Here is a 26,310-nt window from a genome sequence, read left to right on the forward strand (position 1 = left end):
GAGCGGAGTTTTTATTCTCCGTGTTTCTGGGTCCATTACTCGGTCGATAATTGAAATTTTTCACCATAGATAAAAAATATACCAGCGGAAATGTGTCTTTTAAAATATTTTAGAGTATGAATAGGGTTAAAAATTCGAAAAAGCAAGATTCTTTTGTAACACCACATCTGGAGACGGAAATTTACGACTTTTTTAGGACAACTTAAACCATAAAAAAATTAATTTGCAAAAAATCCTATCATTCAATATTTGAACATTTACGTCGAAGTTCAAGGTCGTCATTGTATTGATTAACTGTAAAAATATCGATTGGTAAAGCTGAGCTCAATATTGCACGGGGCAAAGTTAAACGAGTCATGATCATGAGAAAAACGTGTCATGTTTACATTTCTCGAGTACGGGAAAACCCAACTATGACGTCACACATTCCTGAACTAAGCGAAATAAGACAAACCCACAGAACTTTTCGGTCAACAACCATGTAAAAATATTTTTTGCGTTCTGAAATTTACAAAATACCCTACCATGTACATATTATGGCCCGTTTTTATGATTTTATACTACCCGTTTTTACCGTGTATGATCTTACTGAACTAAGAGATCCACTATGACGTCAAAGACGCACTGGACGCGCAGAGTAGGGAAACGGCAGAGTGGATTAATCTATTCCGTAATTTGATAACATTTGTAAGAAATTTTGAATGTTTTCAGATATTTTTATACTAGATGGTGAACGCAAACAAACAGTCAAAAAAATTATACAAGTACTGTGGTTTCAATCTCGTTTTGTACATATTTTATCAGAGATTATGACGTAAATCAACTGAGTCACGTGACCATACATCCTTCATCCCCTTAAAAAAAACGCCAAAACGGAAAAATGAGACTTCTTATACCTCTAAATATTCTTTTTTTTTCTGGTAGATGCCAGACGATTATATTTAGTTGTCGTCAAGGATTATTATTTTTTTTTTACATTCAATCTAACGGTGTTTGCTTCTCAGCTTTTCACCTGATTTTTGTCTTGATTTCTGTTTTGAAAATTTTACATGATGTTAAGTTCTTACTAATAATAAATTTGGATTCCACAAAGCTAAATTTTAAAACTTTAATTTAACACAAGTATTGTGCCAAAAAATGTGTGCTTGTGGAAGGGTGGCTTCAACTGGCTTTTTAATTAATTTAATTTTATAAAGCAAAATTAGAATTTGAGTTCTGATGCTAAGTCTGTATATAAGCCTTGCTTATTCAAATGGATTGAACCAGGTAACTGATGTTGGTATAAATCTGATGAAGCTGAGTATATCAGGAATCCTGCATCAATTTTCCAGCAAAGTCAAATGTACGTCACTCTTTATTTATTTCAAATTCGATATACATTATGACACATCCTTTTCTCTTTTTTTCGGAGGGGGGGGGGGGTGTTAAAACAGGCATATAGAAAACAATTCTTAAAACAGAAAAAATCTTAAAATTCAATTATTAATAATAAAACTGAAAAGGTAAAGAATAATTAAATGAAGAAGTAAATAAGAGAGAAAAGGAAAATACATTTTTGACGCGAGTTTCGTTTCCAAAGAGACTGACTGAAACATTAAAATAATCCAAGTGTTCCTCATTTCCTATTAATAAATATCACAGAAGTATGTTGTTTTTTATAACCACAATATCAAATGCCATTGCATTATTAATCCAAATGCAAATATGATTTATAATTTCCACACTTTGAGAAGGTCCCTGTTATTTAAAGTCCGAAGTCTGAAGTCTGATGTCCACTGTACGCTATTCCGCAAATGTCCAATTGCCCCATTTTGCTGTATCTGAAGACTGTGAATCAATTACAAACGACATACATCACAGTATAAGTTTATTTTCAAAAAAGAAAAAGGCTTGAAAACAATTTCAATTGAAAAAAATGTAAATCATAAAAATTCGGCCAAAACATACATTTTTGTATTTAGTTTCATATTCAATCGACACTTTTGTCTCAGTTTTCAGAACAAACGACACACAATAATTCCGATCCATTTCTGTATGGTGGGCATGTCAAACTGCCGCACTGAGTTTCCACTGTATAGAATAGGTAACCGTTGGCGTTTCCATGCCCCCCTACCACAGACTCGGGTTCAGCGTCCATACAGGTGAAGGTGGAGGCAGCAGGGTGTTGGAAATTTCCAGACATCAGATACCCCCAGTATTCTACTTTCCACCCGGCATAACAAGATTTTCTTGCTTTGGAGTATAATAAAAAATGAAGAAGACATTCTACATTATTCAGAATCTTCATAATATTCATAAGTGTCCAATTTAATAGAATCCAGAAAAAACATAGCTTAATATGTTGTTTTACGCCCTATTCGATAAGTTTTCACTATGTGTACAGACGTAATTTTAAAAATACCCGTGAAGGGCTTCAGATTTTGACTTATACATGGCATTCTGGTCCACTGAGCAGTGGAATCTTTACCTGCCGTGATACGGGTCCTCGGTTTTTTAAGACCCCATCCTAGGGACCAGTAACTTTCACTTCAAGTGACGAGCTCATATCGAAGGAACAATTGCTACCCATTTCTTGTAGATTAAGGTCAGTTGCAGACCAAATTTGAACTTACAACCAGTTCAAGTAAACTGTTAGTGTCACTCTCGGATGTAGTAGCGGTAAATGTAAACAATGCGAATTCCAAAACTTTCATAGAAACATTAGAAAATATCAACGATTCTAGTTTCATGTCTCTCAGTTTGACCTTGAACATATCATTGATTTAAACTTTAAAAATAATATCTATACCTGGAATAGCTAAGACGGACTCGTTGTTTTGAGTCCTACAGACAGCACAGGGCACATCATGGTCGTGGACATCGGTCATTACCAGACTATGGAGAGTTTCGTATTCGGCTCCATAGACCAGTCCTCTTGAATATTCTACCTCTGTGTTATGGATCTCCCACTCTGGATTTGTCGGTAAACAGAGCGGTTCAACTGCCCCTCCTGTGTGCCTATAATGACTTCCTGCAGCATAACCTAAAAACCATTCAAAGTAATCCTTTATTTCTATTTAAGGAATAAACTTAGTATCTACCTAAATTATACTCGTACTGCTTAACCTGGGGTGGGGCAGGTTACACTTGAAAATCCGCGGACTTTGTTAACTTTTAATTATCACTCCTTTTCGTCTTAAAGTGTAGAAAATAAAATAGTTTCCTCCTCAAAGTGCATTTAAATTGTACGCATTTTAAATAAAATGTCAAACAGTTTGATTCTTTTTGACGTGTCATTGTGGCGAAGAGACATGTAAACATGCAACATGAATATACACCTCTGATGTTTCGAGGGTCCGTGTTTGCTCTGCTCTTATTTTGTATTGTTTTATGGACTTTGAGATTGAATACTGTTCGTTATCTCCATATCCTTCATGAAAATTATTTATGTCAACATGCAAAATAATTGTGTAAACATGCAGGATACCACAACATTTTGTAGACATGCTTCACCATTCTTTGGCAATTTTCAGAATCAGTACATCTTACGGTACAGATCACGGTTGCTGACTTTGGAAAATTCTTGCCAACCCACCGCAATTGATAACCGAATAAATTAAAGTTGCTGTCTGTGGGTAATACTTAATTTCGCGATTACTCAACTTAGCGGAACTCTTTCGCGATGGAGGAAGGAAACGTCTGTTGGATGGAGACAATGTGCTATTGAGTACAATGCAAGATAGGTAATTGTAGAGTTTATAAGGACGGATAAGTAAAAAATCCTGGTGGAATACCTTGCTTAAAAATCGCTGAACCAGCTTAATTAATTTTTGAGTCGAGATAATCCTCAAATATTACATTTTAAATGATATTTTAACTAAGCGGACTTTTCTTATCAAATTTTCATTAATGAAAATCGTCACATTTTAAAGCTGATAAAATATTCTAAACTTTCCTTAGTCGACAATCTACTATTTAGAGTCCATTTCTTGGAAATTTATTATATACATTCGGCATTGAATTAATTAAATCATTTGATTGTTACTACTGTAAACAATCTCATGTGTCCCCAAATTCTAGAGTTTTCTCGACTCTCCCGCAAACAGTGGCAGTAAGTTGGAAAACTGCGAGGTACTCGCGATATTACGGAAGCAGTGACTCTTACCTGATCAGTATATACTTTGGACAATTTTGTCAACAGTAAATCCTACCTGAATAGATAATTGTTGCTGTCGCTGGACACGTCGTGCGGCCCCATCGGGTGTAAACAGTTCCCCCAGGCAAGAAACATTGTCCAGCTTGAAAAGTGACCACTACCACGATCAAGACGACAGAGAGAATGGACATCATCTTAGATTTTATCTAGTGACTAATTAAAGAAATATTGATTAAGGATAATGCAAAAATATTCATTTTTATATGTATTCAATATTTCAAACCAATTTCCATAAAGTAAAAAAGTTAACACAGAAGAATTTTTTTTCAAGTAAAAAATTTCAAACATGTAGAGAAACACATTTCCCTTTCCAAAATTTAATTAATTTAATTTTAATTACCTTAAATCGGTGCTCTTCGAAGTCTTAAAGGCCTGAGATGCATGGTCTTTTATATAAAGACCCCTACCTTCTGTTACACCCCTAATTCCAGACGTGGCATATTGACAGGTGAAGAAAGAAACAAGCTTAGAGATTGAAATTTGAATATTTCTGATTATGAATCATTAAATCAACATTTAATATTTAATTATTTTTCTGGTATAAGCAACCATTCGTATAATTTCAAATGACCATAAAACTTACCAAATTACAGTAATGCAAAATCAGCAGACCTTTTCGAAAAGACATTTAGGTAAAAGTTATACCAAGGATCCATTAAGTAACAAGAGGCCCAGAGGCCACATCGCCCACCTGAGCACATCAGCTAGGAAAAAGCTCAAATCAGATCAGAATTGAAAAGTTTACTAAAGAGTTGGGGTGGGGGTGGGGAGGTGGCTTTAATTCTAATGCTACATGAGAATGCTTCCATATCAATTCTGCATATAACTTTTTGATAAAGTTTTGGGGAAAAGGATTTTTATAGATTTTTTAAGCATTTTCTTTGTATAAATATCTAATAATAATTTGAATTTGACTCCCATTGTTTCCCTCCTACCCCAAAGGGTACTCATGATTTGAGCAAATTTAAATCTTCAATACATGAGGATACTTACAAGTCAATATGACTCAACATAGCTTTTCTGTTATTAAGATTTTCCCCTTTATTTTCCTATGAAAAACTTTGATCAACCCTTGAGACACTTCCCTACCCTTGGATGTTATGAATTGAACAAATTTAGTTCTATAATATACTACCTGAAGATGCTTTCATATAAATAACAATAATCATGGCTTTTATATTCTTTAGAAAAAGATTTTTATGCCCCCGTAAACGAAGTTTCGGTGGTATATAGTTTTTGTCGGGTCCGTCTGTCTGTCTGTCTCTCTGTTTGTCCGCAAAAACTTTAACCTTGCCCATAATTTTTGAATAAATTGAGCTATGACTTTCATATTTCACATGTGTTTTCCTTGTGACAAGACCTTTCTTTGGGTATCACCGAATTTGACCTTTTGACCTTGACATTGGAGATTGACCCACTTTTACATGAAAATTTTAAACTTTTACTTTGGCCATATCTTTTGAACAGTAGATACCAGAACGCTTATACTTCACATATGTAATCTTTGTTAAAACACCTTTCATAGGATACCAACAACCTTGACCCTTTGACCTTGACCTTGTAGAATTCCGTACTTGTAAAATACCTTTAACCTTGGCCATTATTTTGGAAGGGTATGGGATAGGGCTTTCATACTACTTATACGTAATCCTTGTAAGAAGACCCTTCATTGGATACTTTGACCCTTTGACTTTAACCTTTGAGATTGACCTACTTTAAATAAGCAAACCTTGACCAAAACCTTTTTTAAGTGTTATACTTTGCATATTTAATCCTTGTGACAAGACCTTTCATTTCATATCAAGAACTTTGCCCTTTGACCTTGACCTTGGAGTTTGACCTACTTTAAAAAAAAATTGAACCTTCGCCATAACTTCTGAACTTTTAGGGCTAGGTGCTCTACATATTAAGTATTTTATGTGGCAAGACCTCTCCTTTGATACCAAATTACATTGACCTTTTCACTTTGGAGATTTTTGTACTTATTGAAAAAAACTTCAAAATTGGCTTTCTTTCAAATTTCATAATTGTTTTCCAGTGAGAATATTCTACATATTCATCTTTCCTGGCCCAGTGGTTTCTGAGAAGAAGACTTTTTAAAAATGCCATTAATTTTTCACTAATTCATATTTATCTCCTCTTGAAAGAGGGCATGTCCCCTCATTTCAACAAACTTGAACCCTCTTTATCCAAGGATACTTTGTACCAAGTTGGTTGAAATTGGTCTTGTAATTCTTGAAAAGAAGATGAAAATGTGAAAAGTTTACAACAACAACAACGACGACGACAACGACATCGACAGACAACGGACACATTTTGATCAGAAAACCTCACTTGAGCTTTGGGCTCAGGTGAGCTAAAAAGCATATATATATATATATATATATATATATATATATATATATATATATATATATATATATATATAACGAACAACTTTCTTTGCAATATATTTCGATGAACTTTAAAATGTGCAACAAATAATTATAATTCGAAAGCCAGAAACGTTGTCAATGTCCTTAATTGCCATAGAAATAAAAGTGCATGGAATCAAGATAAATGGTTTTCCACCAAATTAACAAATTTGAATAAAAGTGCATGAAATCAGTTTTATGGTTTTCCACCAAATTAACAAATTTAAATGAACTCGCGATAATAGTCGTTTGGTGGCGCTGCATAATTTCTCAAAGAAATGTGTCAATTTGTAGCTAGATCCCTTTCTAAAACAAGGACTACTTGTCTGTTGTTATGCATGTCGGTGGCACCTTAAGAAGAGATGTTGAATATATACTTAAGACTCCAACCGTCCATTAACATTGTGAATTTAATCTCAAGTTAACCTGTCCTAATACATGGTTCTACAACACCAACTTTTTTGGCGTAATTAAGTGCGAGAGCTTTATAATAATGAATAAAATTAAACATATAACTCGAGTATTTACTATTTATATGTATAATATTTCTATCCTTTGCACAGAATGACTTGATATCAACATGTCCTTAATCCTTCTTTGGGAAAGGGATCTAAATCCCCATTTTTTGGTGTAAGATTAGTTTTAAAAAGTTTTTAGAGTTCTGTTATAGAGCTGTTTAAAGATATCTGCTGCAGGCGTGCTTTAGAAGCCATTTTTAGACTAAGAGATGGGTACCTGACGTTACTTATTTTTCTTTTAATAAACATATTGGGTAGAGGTACATGTATAATATTTTATTTAGAGAAAATTAAGTAATATCAGTTACCTGTGGATTTATTCTTTTGTTAAGTTTGCTGGCATTAATCTGCCACCTACATACAAGATAGATTAAGTTAAGATACAACATAAATGTAGACATTCCTCTCGTGTATATCAACTTGCAAACTAATTATGTTGATATGCAAGTATTTCACTGTTGAAGATCTTATTTTAATGTTGATACACGAAAACTTTCTAACACCATTATATGGCATCAGATGCAACAGCAGATGCAACAGGATTATGAAGACAGGCGACTTTTTTATATTGAAATACAAGATAATTAATATGAATTTAACAGGTCGGAGAGAATACTCGAAATCGGGTATTATCCGCGAAATCGTGTATACTACCCGATATTAATGGACATTTGCGAAATAGCGTACAACGAATAGCGGACTTCGGACTTCAGATATGTAAAGGCGGACTTTTCTAAGGGAGCAGCTTAAAAAAATTTAAAAAAAATATGAATCTATAACAAATCATCTGAAATAGTATACATGTAGGCCTCTGATAACAATTAAAAATTAAATTGAAGAATTTTGAATTCGTATTTGGGCTTGTTTAATTAGAAAGTTTGCCTAAAATTTGTTTGTAAACATCGGACCCTCTTGAAATAACTTATATTTAAGTATGCATTATTAAACACCCATTCTCAATATAAGGGCTCAAATAATGTCGCCTCATTTTCATTTAAAAGAAATACCACTGATGTAATTTTTAAATCAACATTATAAATAGTCATATAACAATGAATAAGAATTCATATAATTATCGATCTGAAAGGGTATTTAAGGAGTTCCAAATTCAAATATAGTAGCCTATTTGAAATGTACGTTACTGTCGCCGAGGCAAATATTATTCTGAATCCCCTCTGTGTAATATATAGTTTTGATTCTCAAGTAAAAATTTTCTGATAAGTTAAACCTTGTATCATATATATTTCTTTTCATAACAATAAATACATTTTCTTTGTGATAATAAATAATTTTTATTGTGCAATGTCCCTGTCGCTTAATTCTATTTCAACCACATTACAAACAAACACAAAGATTATACACCTGATAGTTTTGTTCTCCTTTATTTATTGATGGGCTAAATTTGAAATTTCAAAGGATTAATTACTCCTACTTAGATAATGTAACATGAAATAAAACAACTTGAGCAACTTTTATAAATATGTTTACGGAATCAAAGACATTTTCAATCGTAGAGATAAGAAAGAAATGTACGTTACCTATATTCTTCCATTAAGAATACATATTAAGTAGAAAATATGAGACGACTCTGAATAAGCAACCCCTTGTATCCTGTAAACTGGCAAAGACGTTTTGCTTAACACAATTAAAAACTATTATTTACATGAAAAGTGATCATTTGAAATGTACGTGACTGAAATGTACGTTACCATGAAATTCGAATTAAGTGAATCTCGCACGAATTTTCATGTATTCTAATACTTTCACACACTCGAATGTGTACACAAAGGAAAGTTTCAAAGGTTGGAGGTCGGCTAAATCCCAAAATTAATGAAAAGAAACGTCTCTGCTGAGGAAAAAAATATATTAATGTCAATTATTATGTAATATAATTTTGATACCTGGTATATATTTCTGAATACGAAACCTGTATGATGCATTTCTTATGATTTGCAGGTTCAAATAGTATCAACATATTGCGTGTCTAACGTATGCTTGTGGAAGAGAATTGATTTTTATATTTGAAATGTACGTTACGTATGGTAACGTACATTTTATGTATTTCTAACTGACAATTTTTTAAATTAAGTCAATGAATTGCGTTTACACGAGCGAAACAAAATTATCGTTACAATCCATTTGACAACTGGCCACATAAATCCATCTAAATGCACCTCCAATCCTCGTAAATGTTTTTAACTGTTACCACATGCTAGAAAATTTATTTCTAAGTGTCTTAAATTCATCTTTGGCAAACTTTTTGCAGTTTGTTTACTTTTCATATGCGACTTTTCGTCAATATTAATTGAATTGTTGTTGATAATTTAAAACAAGGTATGCATAGGCTTATAATTGGTAAAAAAAAAAGAAAAAAAGAAAAGAAAAGAAAAAGAAACAAAACAAATAAACCCAGAACACAAGACGGTCACGTACATTTCAAATACTGAATACTCAGTTTTGTTTGAATCATTGCATTTTGGGTTATATTTTTCCAGATCTGCTGAAAAGCACGTATGTTTGCGTTTTGAAAAGCGATGCTGCAACATACTAAATGAAATTGTTAACAAGACTGTCGATGGATATATTCGGAATAGATTTATGTTAAGTTTCAATGACCAAACACGAACATTTGTTGGATCATAGCAAAATACATCTGACTCTTATATTTTTTTGTCTGTACCCTTGCACACAGTTAGAAGTAACTAGGCTACGACCGGTGTCAATTTCAGCGAAACAGCACAAAAGAATGGTAATGAACTGAGGTGGAGGGGACTCCCCAATAATATATTAAATGAACGTTACCGAAGTGACGTGACAGTCATGTAGTTGATGACAATAACCTCGTTCGTTACATTATGATTTCTTATATTACTGCCTTAAAACGCTTCATTGATATGATTTTTATGTCAATAATTGCTTTTTTCAATATTTTCTTATTACTAATTCACATATTATTACAAGCTTGAAATGTACGTTACCTACTCATATTCTGAGGCAATCGTGTTTTTATAGTGGTTATTGTGACATATAACGCAATGTGATTACATAGAGAATCTTTTTTGGAATAAACTGAAACAAAACGATGAATTTTTAAATGAATTTTAGATGAATTTTAAGCTTTTTATTAAACAGAAATATATCTTGAAATGTACGTTACATTTACATAGTTTTCTAAATCGGCATGGATATATGTTAAAAAAGAAGTAACTACAAAATAGAATTTTACTACATGTACATGTTAGGTTCCAGTATCTATAAAAAATGACAAGATTCCAAACTGATCGCTCTTAACTAAACAGAGAGAAGAATTTAAAGCATACATTTAAAAAATGTTTTTATACATCTGGATCAAAAAGTTACCTTTGTTTTTTGAAAGGAAAAATCAAACGCACGTTCGTATGCCGCGAAAATATGTTGCTGACAGAGTTGGTAGGATGTGCTGGTGTTAAGATGAGATATTCCAATTGTGATTTTAATGACTACATTTTTTTTACATATTTTTTTGGACATTGAAGAAAGAGTAACGTACATTTCAAGCTACATTTCTGAATAAAATCACCCTGTACTTTACCGTCTTGTCATTAACCCATGTTTTAATATTTGATGAAAAAAATCTGGAAACAAAATCTTCGGATACTTTCTTTCAAAGGTAATTGATAGAAAAATTGTTATCTTGAACTTCATTTTTTAAAAAATCAGAGAGGCATTTGTGCCCTTATATTGAGAATGGGTGTAAATTGAAAAGTATCATTAATGAACTACAAACAACTACAATCTCAGAAATTAACTTGTACAGACGCTATATTTCAAGTTCACTTTCAATTTCTTTCTAATATGCAAACTGAAGATACCACTTCCGTTCAATGTGATAAATAATTTTTTTAAATTTAGATTATTTGAAACTGAGAAAAACGGCGTCAATATTGTCTAAAAACTGGATAAATTTTGTCCCAATAAAAAAAGTATACAATCATGGTAAGTTTTTTTACTTTCCCTTTTTTGTGGTATGGTACATGTAGTTTCTATACCTCAAATAAAGTACGCGTTGAGATTGAAGGGTAAATCTATTAGATAAGGGATATTTTACACTCTGCATACAGAAATTTAAGTCATATATTACTTGCATAATACTCTTTAAGTTCTATTTGCTTGGCCATTTTTCGTTGGAAAATGAATTGAGTAGAAAGCATGGATTTTGACAAAGCTTTAATATTTTACTGTATAAAAACCGATACTAAAATAGCCTATTTTAAATAAAGTGGACATTTAGAATCCAAGGTTAATGACAATAAATAAAATCTGTCTCTCAAATATTATATCAAATAATTGGGTGGTTTTTTTTTTGTCTTCTTGAATATTGAATAAAAGAAATGTTAAAGATACTAAGAGCTTAATGTCTCCAGTTATTTGATATATAAAATATGTACAGAATAGGCATGTGGATTTGAAGATATGTGTATATTGGGGGTGGGGGTGGGTAGGTGACAAGCTTATTCAAATGAATTGAACCAGGTAATTTGAATCGGTATAAATTTGTGAAAGCTGAGTAGATCAGGAATCTGCATCATGTTTCGAACAAAGTCAAATGTACATCACTATTTATTTCAAATTTGATATACATTAGGCATACCCTTTTCTCTTTTTTCGGAGAGGGTGTTAAAACATGCATATAGAAAACAATTTTTAAAAGAAAAATGTTGAAAGTCCAGTATAAATAATAAAATTTAATAAGTAAAGAATAATTGAATAAGGATGTGAATAAGAGAGAAAAGGAAAATACATTTTCGATGCGAGTTCCAATTTAAAGACTATGACTGAAACATTAAAGTGATTCAAGTGTTCCTCATTTCCAGACCTATTTATAAATGTCGCAGAAATATGCTGTTTATTGATAACCATAATATCAATTGCAAAAGATTTATAAATTCTACACTTTGAGATGCTCCCCCTTATTTAAAGCCCGAAGTCTGAAGTCTGTTGTACACTGTACGCTATTCCGCAAATGTCCAATACCCCGCTAATATCTGCAGTTGTATTAATATCTGTTTATTGATTAACGCCGAGTCGGCGATATTTCAGCCATATTTCGGCTATTTGAAATGCAAATATGAGATGTTTTTGCGACCTGCAATAAGATCTTCAATTGTTTATTTCTGAGTATGGAAAAGCTCGAAATTCAACTAGATAAAATGAATTAAATACAAGGAGGTTGGTGCCTGATATCAAAAGTACGAAAACCATGACGGTACATATGATTTTTAAAAATGTATAAAAGTAAACCGAGTTCTCGAATTGTACAATCCGTTCTCTCGGATAGACAATCTGTTAAAACGAATTGCCAGTTCGTTCTAAGAGATTATTATATACCTAAGGTGTATCACCCAGTTTTACTGTTGAATTTAGCCGTATCACGTCGAGTTGACAGGCGCGGATCATCAGATCAAACTCGACGCTTCGCGTCTCGTTAGATCTGATGATCCGCGCCTGTCAACTCGACGTGATACGACCGTTCGGATCAAGTTACTGTTGTAATAATATATATTTATCATTTCGTTCCCTCAAGTTACAGTCTCCCTTATCTCGGATTGTATTTCATTCTCTCAGTTTAAACAATACGTTCCCCCAGAATGTAAACCATTCCCATGATTTCATTAATATTATTATCTGTACATATCGGATATGGCAATGCGTGTTTAATGAATAGAATATTGAAGTATTTTACATCCCACTTTTTATAACATATTTTTTTTCTACTAATTTTAGGTTGAAAAAAAAAACAATAGGTATCCAAGCATTCAAAGAAATTGTCAGGATTTTTATTCTTATTTGGTATTTTTGTCCTCTATTTCTGCCATGTATTGTATAATACATAGTGTAGACAGCTTTTGCTATCATTGCAAGACACCGCAAATCACTTATAATTTCATATTATGCAAAAAAGCATAGGTATTTATTACGAAAACCCAAAAGGCTCATTGGAGATTAGAGGTTCGAAATACGAAATTCGAGATTTGAAATACGAGATTCTAAATTCGAGATTCGAAATTCGAGTTTCGAGATTCAAAATCCAGATAAACCAATCAAAAGCGGGTTACCATTTGATTACTCCCCTTTATTGTGATTTTATTATCATGAAATCGTTTAATATATTAATAACAAATGAGTCATTTGATTAATTTTCAATGCAAGAAAGAGTGTTATATATATTAGAAGGAAATTAAATTTATCATTAGATTATTGATCAGCAAGATATATTGTTTCAATTTATATTATGGTGTCTTAAATATTAAATAGAATACATATATCAGGAGTATATATATTTTTGTATTGTCTACTTTGTTTCCGGGTTATTGACATAAAAACAAAGTTATAAATAGGTGTCAAGTGTCTAAAGATTCACAATAAGCCCACCCCTACCAACCCCACCTGCCTATTTTCCAAACACACTGAAAATGTTACTTTGTAAAATTTGAAAGGCGACGTAGTATTGAAACACAAAAATCGCGTTCGTTTTCCTGATTGAGGAAATACATAAAACTTAAGTATTTAATTACTAATCTTAATCTAAGGCTTTGATTTCTTGAATTAATTTAACATTATAAATACAATACAGATTGGCAATATGAATTAAAATAAATGTGGCATTTATGTTGTCTTATATCAATAGTAGATGAGTCTAAATTAGATGTAGAACTATAGCGTTATGGTTTTAAATTTTAGTCTCTGGCCATACCGTTATGACCAAAGACTAAAATATACTCGTGAAACCTTGTAACACTACAGTTCGATTCAGCAGTCAAGTCTCACTGCACAAATGTACCCATTATAGATGAAATATATACCCTTGAATTACTGTGCAGTGTGGATACGATTCATAATACTAGTATTTCATATCTAATTATAATCAGATACAATATTCTCCCTCAGCAATGATCTGATTAAAAAAAATAGTCGACCTACTTGTTCCGCAAGTCAACAATAAGACCATATAATATTCCATATATACGTATTTACTTTTTTTAATGAGAAAAAAAATCATATATGTATTTTTCAAAATGTAATCCAACTTTTATTTTTATTTCGTTTTATTACATAAAACATTTTTTTCTTGCATTATCATTTGACCAAATGACCCTTTTGTTCAAAATATATTCAAAGATTTCTTGAAAGTAAAAACATAACAAAGGGGAGTAATCAAATGTTGAACCCCCTTTTAATTGGTTAGTTTGGATCTTGAATTTCGAGACTCGAATTAAGAATCTCAAATTTCGAATCTCGTATTTCGAAACTTGAATCTCGAATGAGCCTTCTGGGCTTTCGTATTTTATGGCTGGATTCAATAAAATCTTATTTCCCTAAAACTGTATTCAATTTTATTTTTTTCCTTTTGTAGGGTACAAATGTCAACTTTTATAAGACCTTTGCTAAGACTTCCAAATACATTGAATCTTATAAAGATAAATAAAATGAAAATAAAAATTGTTGCATGAAAAAATAATTATTTTCAAGCTTCATTTTGATGCATTTCAATTTAAATATTAATTTTTGGAGTTATCCTTCCTGGCTATGGATCAGAAATCCTTAAAATATTTCTATTAAAACACACTAGGTAACCATGTTACGACAGAAGATCTATTTTGTTTTATTTGTATTGATGAACGGAAATTCTAAGTTGATATCAATTGATTGTTTTATTGGAAATCTGTAATAAAAAGTACGCTGGAAATATCCTGCATTGGATAATTTTCATTCATTTTTAAATGCCTCTACTGTTACTGGTGAATTTCGTTTTCATTCATCAACTGAAAGCTCCTTTATGTCTGTATGTGCATTAGAAAGTTGTTCAGTTATTACTGTTTGCATTTAATAACGGTTGGAACGTCGTCCATGCACTAAACCTGTAGTGTCCTTTTAAAAAGCATCTGCCTTAAAGTTCACCGACTATCTTTAAAGTCCACAATCACTCGTGAAAAAGTCGTATACCTACATATAAATATATGATAATGATAAAAAATTACATATGGTGAATAAGTTGCACCTGTTCATATCAATCATCTCGTATGTTGATATAAAAAGGTCGCCTGTCTTCATAATCCTTGTCGAATCTGATGCCATATAATGGTTTTAGAAAGTTTAAATGTACCAATATTAACATTAGATCTTCTAAAGAGAAACACTTGCACATCAACATAATTAGTTTGCAATTTGATATAAACGAGCCGAATGTCAACATTTATGCTGCATCTTAGGTTAAGATCTATCTTGTATGTAGGTAGCAGATTATTAATGCCATCAAACGTAACATAAGAAGAAATCCACAGGCTAACAACTAACATTACTTAATTTTCTCTCAATAAAATACATGTATTATATGCATGTATCTCTACTTAATATATTTTTATTAAAAGAAAAATTAAGTAACGTCAGGTATATATATGTCTTAGTCTGAAGATGGCTGTAAAAGCAGCAGCAGATTCTTAAACCGCACTATAACAGAACTTTTACCGCTTTTAAAAACAAATCTAACATCAAAATAGAAATTACGATCCCCGTTCCCAAAGAAGGACTACGGGCATGTTGATATCAAATCATTTTGTGCATAAAATGGAAATATTATACATAAAATGGTAAATAATCGAGTTAAATGTTTAATTCAATCCATTTTTATAAATCTCTCGCAGTTTATTCATACAGGGTTATTTTCGCAGTGTTATTTTCGCCCTTTCACACTGAAAAGATTTAAAATTCGCCCTATATCAATTCTTTAAAAAAAAATCATACCGTGTTTCTTACATTCTACCGTTTTATTTTCGTCCTCCTGTGATTAGTAGGGCGAACGGGGCAAAAATAAAACGGGGGTGAACAGTAATTACTCCGCAAAAGAGTTAAGCCCACGAAAGGTCAAAAAATGCCTCATTAAAAAAGTAAATGAAATTTTGATAACACATAGTATAGACTTCAAGCTTTATAGAACTGTTTTTCTTTTTTTGATATCTATTTTACTTTTTCTTTAAGAGAATTTGCAATATGGCATTGTTTTACTAGAAAACTGTGAACGGAACGTCATAATTGGTATAACGTGACGTAACGTCATATGGGGCAATAAAAAATATGTGACTGTAAACACAGAAATGACTTGATAATGGATAATTGACTACCAGGTATGACATTATCAGTTTAATAGAATTACATGTCCAGTCGTATTTTGTGCGATTCTAACAATACAAGGCCCAATAGCAAATTTTTTGAATGTTTTTGAATGTAAGTTTGGGTTGGGTTGGAGGAGAAAACCTCCACAAAAAATTAACATGCAGCAACAATCTTCCTGAAAAACTGCGTGCGGTCGGTAATACTATGTTTGATTTTACCTTCTCACTAAATACACCAAAAGGAATATTTCTTGCTTCGTATTTGTATATAAAGATATATTTATATAGTTAATACATAAAAAGTAAATATACTAGTAATCACTGGCCCCTGTGACTACACCCCCTCAAAAAGTTCTATTCTGTTAGGGGTGGGTGGCTTCCTCTAACTTTCATTTAATGCAGGAATTTGCCAGTGTTTAAATTTTAAAGCCATGGGCAGCATCTTAATAAAAATGTACGTATCAAAACTAGGCAAAATAATATTGACCGCCCCACTCTGTTACGGACAAATATAAAATAAGATAATGGGATTTATTTCCAAATAAGTCATCTATGAGAGTGCGCTTGCACCCCATTCATAACAATCATTATACATCTGTTTGAAGTAATTTTGCGAAATCTTGTGTTTGAAATATTTGAAAAATGACCTCAAGAATGCACAAATATCCACCAAACCAATGTACATTTAAAAAGAGATTCTGGTTGCAGGCACGTAGCATCGTTTTTGAAAGTGGGGAGGCCAACCAGAGAAAAAATTTTTTTAACTTACCCCTGTAAAAGTTGACAAGCCAAAAAAAAAAACCGGAAAATTAAAAGTGTTGCCCAAACTCGAAAATCCTATTTCCGGGGGGGGGGGGGGGGGGGGGGGGGGGTAGTGTGACCAACTTTTTCAAAGCCAAGTTACTTTCACTTCCAATTTTTTCCCTACATTTCCTTGATATCACTATACTATGGTAAAAAGTGGGGGGGGGGGGGGCTGACCATCCTTCCCATGAATAATTACTATAGTAAAGGTAATGTTGGGCAGCCCCCCCCCCCCCCTGGTCCCCCCTGTTGCTACGTCCCTGGGTTGAATTCAATTTGCATGGAATTTTTATTGCAAAAAGATATTCTTGTAAGCAGTTCTGCCGAAACATTCACTATATTGTTAAGAAAATAAATACTTAGTCATTTTCTACCACATGAAACACCATCATCAACAGATACAATTTCGTTAATAACTCTTAAGCCATCATTTTCAACATTAAACCCTCTGAATATTCGCGTAAAAGAATCTGGGACTTGATAGTCATCATCATGGGCGATGTCCCAAGTAACGCTGTTCAGAAATTAACAAAATTAATGTAAAAAAAATTACAAGATCACTAAAAGTTGCCAGACATTACCGGACATTAATTTTACTATACACCACAAATTCATTATTGTGGACTGTTATGATAAAGACATCACTGAGATTACAACACACCTTTGAGTATAATGAGCTAGAAAAATCATTAACTTATAATAAGCCGAAAATTTTACTTTTCCTATATGTCTCTCTTTGTGTTAAGAGGCCTTTATTAATAAAGACAATTGTGGCAAACTAGTGAGTATACAAATATATAATTATAATGCATTGGCGTCGGAAGCGAATTAAAGGGGGGGGGGGGTTTACCAAACACTACCACTTTCCTCATTTTTAAACTATACTGCGACCTGCCTGTGGAAAGTGGGGGGCCAAACCTACGAAGCAATTTAAAATGTCTATACTAGGTATATATTTGGAAAAAAGGCATGATGAAACCAAAGTTAAGCATGTTTATACATCTTATTGGAAGACAAAAGCATTAACTTCTATTAAATTAAAAAAAGACTGAATCTGAAATTATAGCTTTTAATTCAACCTTCAAATGCCTTTTAAAAGAAAGAGGACGTAAAAGGCGAGGACAATCTCCCGCTCCGAGACATTATATTTCTCAATTTCCAATATTCACGGAAAAGTTTTATTTTTCAAAAATTATGTTGTCAGTTATGTCATCTTTAACACGTTTGATTCATCTATTTCATTGCATGACTTAATTGATATTTTTTAAGCTTGCGTTGACTTACATTTACGCATATTTACCGGAAAATGGTTATAAATTGTTTTGTTTTTTTTATATAAATGGGTCTGGTCAAGTCTCCATTCCACATTAATGTTTAAAAGATTGAAAAGTTAATGTAAAATCTATTTAACGTTTTAAAAAATTGGAGTCAGTAACTATTCAATATAAAAAGCGAATATTTATGGAAAGATATTTAATTCAACAACACGATTTACCTAAAGCACTCGAACATACATTGATGACAAAAAGCCCTCTTAGCGTAGTGGTTAACATGTTGAGATTAAGAGAAAAAATGGGTTCAGTATTATGCCCAACCTTGACCTTTGGATAGAGTTCGAATCTTGTGAGAGTTTTTTCACACACCTTAAAACAAACCTAAGTGAAAAATGAAATTATATATAATTTTTGTGGGTTCGTGGCTGCAACCCCCACCCCCACATTTCTTCCTAGGACCTTCATAGCTCTAATAATGCCTGAAAAAAAGAGGATTTGCTTTCCTTGAAGAATTTACTCAAAAGCTACATGTAATCAGTATGAGTATTAATTTAAAAAATAAATAAAATTGCTGTGTCTTTATTTATTTCATTAAATGTTTTATGTTGTTTCTGATATTTAGTGAAAACTTTACTTTCACTTCTCAACTGCTGTAGACCAAATCTTCCTGATGGCAGTTCGAATAGGCTGATATATCATTGTATACACACATGGTTTAAGGAAAAGCCATGATTTTAATTAAGGATGAAGATGTAGAATTTTACGTGTTATAATTATACATGCACGTACGTATTTCGTGTCCATTTTACTGAGCAATGCCAAACAATAACAATACGTCAATAGCTAATATGACTTTGAATATACACCCAGTATTTGTATACAACTTCAAAATTAATGTTTTTTTTAAAAAGTTCTGTAGCTCTTATTTAGCATTTTTTATTATTATACTTTCATGTTAAATACTAAAATCTGATTGGTTTAGACGCAGTTAACAATCCGTTCGATTACCCTGAGCCTTAGCAACACACGTGACAACGGGTAACACAACGGTAATGCCACCTGCGTGGAAATTATGCGCGTACGGTTCACCGTAGAATTCTCAAAACGTCAGTTGCGCGTTTGAAAGAACTGGAATTAACTTGACGTCAATAAAAGCTTGCGTCCGATATAGCTTACTTGAAAACAACAAACGACAGACGATACATGCTTGCTAGTGTAGGAAACATGCTAGCGAGCCAGAAATAACGAAACTTTATATGATAAATGACTCTAATTCGAGTATCAAACAAACAATAAGGAGATTAGTGAACCGGTGAGTGTGAAAGATTTCTATACATGAACGTAAAGACGATCGACGTTTTTTTTTTTTTTTGCTGACATCCTAAATCAATAAGACATTCAGTATAATAAAATAAATGGTGCCTGTTTTTGAGGGTTACAAACATTTGAAATTGACACCCCTCGGAAAACCATTGGGGTGTCAATTTCATATGTTACCCTCCAAAACAGGCACCATTTATATAATGTATTCTTTTCTTTTGCTGATACATAATACATACGTTTTATACGCATGGCTTCAAAGAAAAGTCCGACAATATTTGTTTACCTCTAGTGTGGGATCAACTAATTACAGTAAACTGCCCCCCCCCCCTCCCCCCCCAAAAAAAAAAAAATTGTGGACCTATACACCTACTAAAGTGTACTGAACAACTAAAAAATCGTAGTATGATACTTTTTGGTGAAAAAAGTGTAATATTCTTACAAATTCTATAACCATAATAATTTACAAGGGGGCAAAAGGGTTAAAACTGAGGAAATTCGGATTTTTGTGGAAATGTTCGTTTTAAGGTATGAGCACACTTCTGCCCCACAAAATTTTTTTCCTGAATAGAAACCTCTTGATGTTAGTTTTAAACTGAACCCTAAATAAATTTGGGGCAGGCCTGTGCTCTATGTAAAATTTGACTATTTAGCCCCCAAAATGTGATAAATCAAGCAAATTCCTGATTTTCTATGATTTTGGGGCTATAGATCTCTGGTATACAAATATGGAACTCCAAGATTTTTTCCACTTTGATAAACTACAATACCTAGACTATCTTTTAAGCAAAAAATATTTGGCCAAAACTTCAGTTTAATTTTGACCATTTTACAGGGCTTATTTTGACCCTTCGTGGGCCAAGCTCTGTAGAACCATGTACGCGAAAAGGTTAACTTGAACATAGATTTACATTGTTAGTGGACGGCTGGAGTCTTAAGTACTATATATTCAACATTTCTACTTATTGTACCTACGACACGCATAACAACAGGCATGTAGTCCTTGTTTTGGAAAGGTGTCTCGCTACGAATTGACACATCTGTTTGAGAAATTATGCAGAGCAACCAAACGAATTTTATCGCACGTTCATTAAAATTTGTTAATTTGGTGGAAAATCATATATCTGACTACATGCACTTTTATTCAATTTTTTTAATTTGTTGAAAGACCATATATCTTGATTCCGTGCACTTTTATTCATCACTGTGTGTTGCGCGATTATAATAATTTGTGGTGCATTTTAAAGTTCGTAGTATTATTTTGCAAAGAAAGTCGTTCGTTTTGCAATCATATATTTTTTTAGCTGACCTGTGCCGAAGGCTCAAGTGAGCTTTTCTGATCAAAATTTGTCCGTTGTCTGTCAATGTCGTTGTTGTTAACTTGTTACATTTTCATCTTCTCAAGAACCACTGGTCCAAATACAACCACACTTGGTACAAAGTATCCTTGGGTAAAGGGGGTTCAAGTTTGTTCAAATGAAGGGCCACGCCTACTTTCAAGGGGAGATAATTATGAATTAGTGAAAAATTAATGGCATCTTTTAAAAATCTTCACTGGGCCAGGAAAGATGAAACTCATATGGAATCATCCTCAGTTAGTGTAGATTCAAGTTTGTTCAAATCATGACCACTGGGGGTAGGGTGGGGCCACAATGGCCGATCGAATTTTTACATAGGAATATATTGAGAAAATCTTTAAAATCTTCTCAATAACCACTGGGACAGGAAATATAAAACTTATGTTGAATCATCCTTAGTAATGTACATTCAAATTTGTTCAAGTCATGACCCAAGGGAGTAGGCTGGGGCCCCAATGGCCGATCAAAGTTTTACATAGGAATATATTGGAAAAATCTTTAAAAATCTTCTGTTTAAGATCCATAGGGACAGGAAAGATGATTTTCATGTTGAATCATCCTCTGGTAGTATACATTCAAATTGAATCAAATTATGGCCACAGGGAGTAGGGTGGGGCCACAATGGCCGATCAAAATTTTACATTGGAATATACAGGGGAAATCTTTTTTAAAAAAACCTTTTTCTCAAGAGCCATTAGGACAGGAAAGATGATTTTCATGTTGAATCATCCTCAAATAGTGTACATTAAAGATTGTTCAAATCATGACCTCAGGGGGTAGGGTGGGGCCACAATGTTCTAAATCCTCGGGTAGTGTAGAATTCAATTTGTTCAAATCATAACATCCAAGTGAGGGAAAATCTCCATGGTGGATAAAAGATTTACATAGGAAAATAAAGGGGAAAATCTCAATAACAGAAGAGCTATGTTAAGTCATATTGACATGTAAGCATTTTCATGCATTGAAGATTTAAATTTGTTCAAATCATGAGATCCCTTTTGGGTAGGAGGGAAACAATGGTAGTCAAAATCAAATTATTACAAAGTAATATATACAAACAATATATCTTAAAAATCATTCTCAAGAAGTTATATGCAAAACTGATATGGATTCTCATATCATGTAGTATTAGAATTCAAGCCCCCTCCCCATCCCTTCAGTAAACTTTTTAATTCTGATCTAATTTAAGCTTTTTCCTGGCCGATGTGCTCAGGTGAGCGATGTGGCCTCTGGGCCTGTTGTTGCTTAATGGATCGTTGGTATAACTTTTACCTAAATATCTTTTCGAAAAGGTCTGCTGATTTTTCATTATTGTAATTTGGTAAATTTTATGGTCATTTGAAATTATACGAATTGTTGACCATATCAGAAAAATCATAAAATATTAAATGTTGATTAATGATTCATAATCAGAAATATTCAAATTTCAATCTCCAAGCTTGTTTCTTTCTTCACCTGTCAATATGCCACGTCTGAAATTAGGGGTGTACCAGAAGGTAGGGGTCTTTTATATAAAAGACCATGCATCTCAGGCCTTTACGACTTCGAAGAGCACCGATTTAAGGTAAATTAAAATAATATAAATTAAATTTTAAAAAAAGGAAATGTGTTTCTCTACATATTTTAAATTTTTTTACTTTAAAAAAATTTCTTCAGTGTTATTTTTTTTTACTTTATGGGGAATGGTTTGAAATATTGAATACATATAAAAATGAATATATTTTATTGTCCTTATTCAATATTTCTTTAAGGAGGCTGTAGGGTCAACAAATAAACCCTTAATTAACTACCAGATTTAACTTATTGTTTTAGATACAGTATCTTTCATTTGGCAAAGAAAACAATCATACATTTTAGTTTTAAAATTTGATCATTTTTGCATATTTTTATATGGAGCTCTTCTTTTAAAGGAGATCGAAATAGTCTGAAAATGGCTGTCACCATTTTCTCTGTTGTCCTGATCGTGGTAGTAGTCACTTTTCAAGCTGGACAGTGCTTTCCGCCTTGGGGAACTGTTTACACCCGATGGGGCCGCACGACGTGTCCCGCGACAGCAACCCTTATCTATTCAGGTAAGGTTTACTATTGACAAAATTGTACAAAGTATCCAAAGAGTCACTGCTCGTAACAAATATCCACAGACAGCACCTTTAATTTATTCAGCTATCAGTTATCAACTATGGTTTGCAAGAACTTCCCAAAGTCAGCAACCATGATCTGTTCTGTTTTCCAAGCAACCATGATGTGCTGTTTTCGAAAATTGTCAAAGAATGGGGAAGCATGTCTACATAATGTTGTGGTATCTTGCATGTCAACACAATTATTTTGCATATTGACATAAATAATTAAATCATGTATATTTATGTTGCATGTTTACCTGTGCCTACGCCACAATAGAACGTCAAAAACGAATCAAACCACTGACATTATACTTAAAATGCGTACAATTTAAATGAATTTTGAGGAAGAAACCATCTTATTTTCTACACTTTAAGACGGAAGGGAATGATTTAATAGTTAACCAAGACAGCAGATTTTAAAGTGTAATCTGCCCCACCCCAGGTTAAACAGTGTATAATTTGGGTAGATATTTAATTAATTCCTTAAATAGAATTAATGATTACTTTGAATGTGTTTTAGGTTATGCTGCAGGAAGTCATTATAAGCACCCAGGAGGGGCAGTTGAACCGCTCTGTTTACCGACAAATCCAGAGTGGGGGATCCATAACACAGTGCAAGATAACGCAAGAGGACTGGTCTATGGAGCTGAATACGAAGCTTACAAAGATATCGTAATGTCCGATATTCACGACCATGATGTGCCCTGTGCTGTCTGTAGCACTCAAAACGACAAGCCCGTCTTAGTTATTCCAGGTATAGATATGATTTTTAAAGTTAACATCAATGATCTGTTCAAAGACAAACTGAAAGACATAAAACTAGAATTGTCGATACTTTCTAATGTTTCTATGAAAGTTTTGGAATTCATATTGTTTATATTTGCCGCTACTACATCAAAGTGTGACACTAACAGTTTATTAAACTAAATGTAAGTTCGAATTTCGTCCGCGACTGACCTGAGTCGATAAAAAATGGGTAGCAATTGTTCCTTCGTCATGAGTTTGGCACTTGAAGTGAAAGTTGCGGGTCCTACGGATGAGACCTTAAAAACCGAGGACCCGTGTAACGGCAGGTAAAGATCCCACTACTCAGTGGACCTGAGTGCCACGTATAAGTCAAAATCTTAAGCCCTTCACTGGTATATGAAGACGTCTCTACACATAGTGAAAAATTCTCGAATGGAGCGCAAAACAACATACATTCAAACAATCAATCAAATTGTGTTAAGCAATGTTTTTCTGCAATTCTATTAGATTGAACACTTATGAATATTATGAACATTTTGAATAATGTAGAATGTCTTCTCAATTTTTTATTATACAACAAAGCCAGAAAATCTTGTTATGCCGGATGGAAAGTGGAATACTGGGGATATCTGATGTCAGGAAAATTCGAACACGTTTCTGCCTCCACCTTCACCTGTATGGACGCTCAACCTGAGACTCTGCCAGGGGGACCTGGAAACGCCAACGGCTATTTATTCTATCCAGTGGAAACTCGGTGTGGAAGTTTGACATGCCCACCATACAGGAATGGATCGGAATTATTGTGTGTCGTTTGTTCTGAAAACTGTTGAATGAATATAAAAATAAATGTATGTTTTTACCGAATTTTAATGATTTATAATTTTTTTCAATTTAGATTGTTTAAAAGCCTTTTTCTTTTTTGAAAATAAACTTACTGAGATGTATGTCGTTTGTAATTGATTCATAGTCTTCAGACACAACTAAAATGGGCTCTGCTCCTGATCTGTATTGTTAACAAAGACTTTTGAGCTTGAATCCTGAAAATCACTTTTTATTCGCGAGAATTTTATTTTTTGCATAATTACGCGAGACAATGAGCTTGCAAATTTAAAGTTCTCCCGTATGGAAGTATTCGATAGGATTATATAGAGGAGTAACAACAATTCGTGAAAATTATGGCCCGGTTATAAGGTTATATTTCTAGAAAGGAAGTAACTATTATTAATTAATTGTGCATCGATTTACCCATTCAATTGCCGAGATCTGGCCATTTCTGACAAATGAACTATTCTTGTTATAAAAATTATGAACTTGCATGGAAAGAAATATAAGAATCAGAAAAAAATCTTTCACCTTTAGACAGAACTCTACGGAGCAGGTAACCTGACTGCGAATAGATTATGTATTTCTCAACATGGTCACAGATGTGCATTAAAGCTGGAGAAGACTAAATTAAAATACTTTTTAATCATCGATTGTACATGTATTATATTCTTTTTCTATGCAAATTTTGTATCTTTTCCTACTTCTTTTCTTTCTACAATGTATGTTAGAATATTTATGGGATTAAAGTTATTGTCATTGTCATTGTCCTTGCCACGGCTTTAGTTTACAATTAAAGTTTACAATTTATGAGCATTGTTTAACGAATGAAAAAATATTTTGGGTGATGTACCTACATTTTTACCTCCTTTCCATAAGTATAGATAACATTTACAAAATGTATTTCCTTATTCCCTTTAGAATACGAGAGGTAAAAGAAGGATAACTTGATTTTAAAGAATCAAAAGAGACAACCTTGCTAATAATAACCATACGATTTGTTTAATATCTTTACTTAGGGAAGCTCTAAACACTGATTAAAAAGTATAGAAAAATATATATATACATGTATCACACAAAGGTGTGCAAACTTGGACTATTTAGTTATTTTTTATAAAAGGGTACCTGACATATTTCATCAGGAAAAATGTTCAAAGACAACAGACTATTTGTGAGCAGAAATCACTGTTGTTTACTTACATAAGGAAAATAACTGGAAAAAATGATTTCATTTACTTATTCCTATTCTAATATAACACGAAGATTATTTTAATATATTACAAAACGTGTAATTAACGATAAATAACCATTTTCTCTACTGTATCTTAATTCTAAGGGCAGATCACACTTTCTGCATAAAACTACCCTATAAATAGAACTCTTTAGTGTGCAGTGATTAGAGCTTCCTTATAATCATATTCGTTTGATTTTTTATTAAATATATGCAACAATATTGTAGAAAACAGCAGTAGTCATTTCCATTATCAAAAGTAGTTTTTTTTAAATGTATGCAAAAATATTGTAATCAAGAGTAGTCATATCCATTATTAATTTAAAAGGAGTTTTTTCCAATAAAATATAATGCAACA

The 26,310-nt window shown here is 32.8% G+C and overlaps 2 protein-coding genes across 2 annotated transcripts; one reads left to right on the forward strand and one right to left on the reverse strand.

Annotated features, from left to right (window-relative positions):
* Window positions 1–1,945: 1,945 nt before the first annotated feature.
* Window positions 1,946–4,550, reverse strand: LOC134231899 (short-chain collagen C4-like). The gene is made up of 4 exons (XM_062713854.1): window positions 4,536–4,550; window positions 4,191–4,348; window positions 2,789–3,022; window positions 1,946–2,232 (listed from the first exon to the last, which is right to left on the reverse strand). Exons 2-4 carry the CDS (start codon window positions 4,327–4,329, stop codon window positions 1,988–1,990), a joined length of 618 nt encoding a protein of 205 aa, XP_062569838.1. The 5' UTR covers window positions 4,330–4,348; window positions 4,536–4,550; the 3' UTR covers window positions 1,946–1,987.
* Window positions 4,551–22,582: 18,032 nt separating this feature from the next.
* On the forward strand, window positions 22,583–24,813 carry LOC134231898 (uncharacterized). Its single transcript, XM_062713853.1, has 4 exons — window positions 22,583–22,596; window positions 22,943–23,104; window positions 23,673–23,906; window positions 24,482–24,813. Exons 2-4 carry the CDS (start codon window positions 22,963–22,965, stop codon window positions 24,727–24,729), a joined length of 624 nt encoding a protein of 207 aa, XP_062569837.1. The 5' UTR covers window positions 22,583–22,596; window positions 22,943–22,962; the 3' UTR covers window positions 24,730–24,813.
* The last annotated feature ends 1,497 nt before the right edge of the window (window positions 24,814–26,310 follow it).

This window comes from Saccostrea cucullata, unplaced genomic scaffold, assembly GCF_032062105.1.
Source record: "Saccostrea cucullata isolate Sc308-1 unplaced genomic scaffold, CSIRO_AGI_Scuc_v1 ctg4420, whole genome shotgun sequence".
Taxonomy (NCBI): domain Eukaryota; kingdom Metazoa; phylum Mollusca; class Bivalvia; order Ostreida; family Ostreidae; genus Saccostrea; species Saccostrea cuccullata.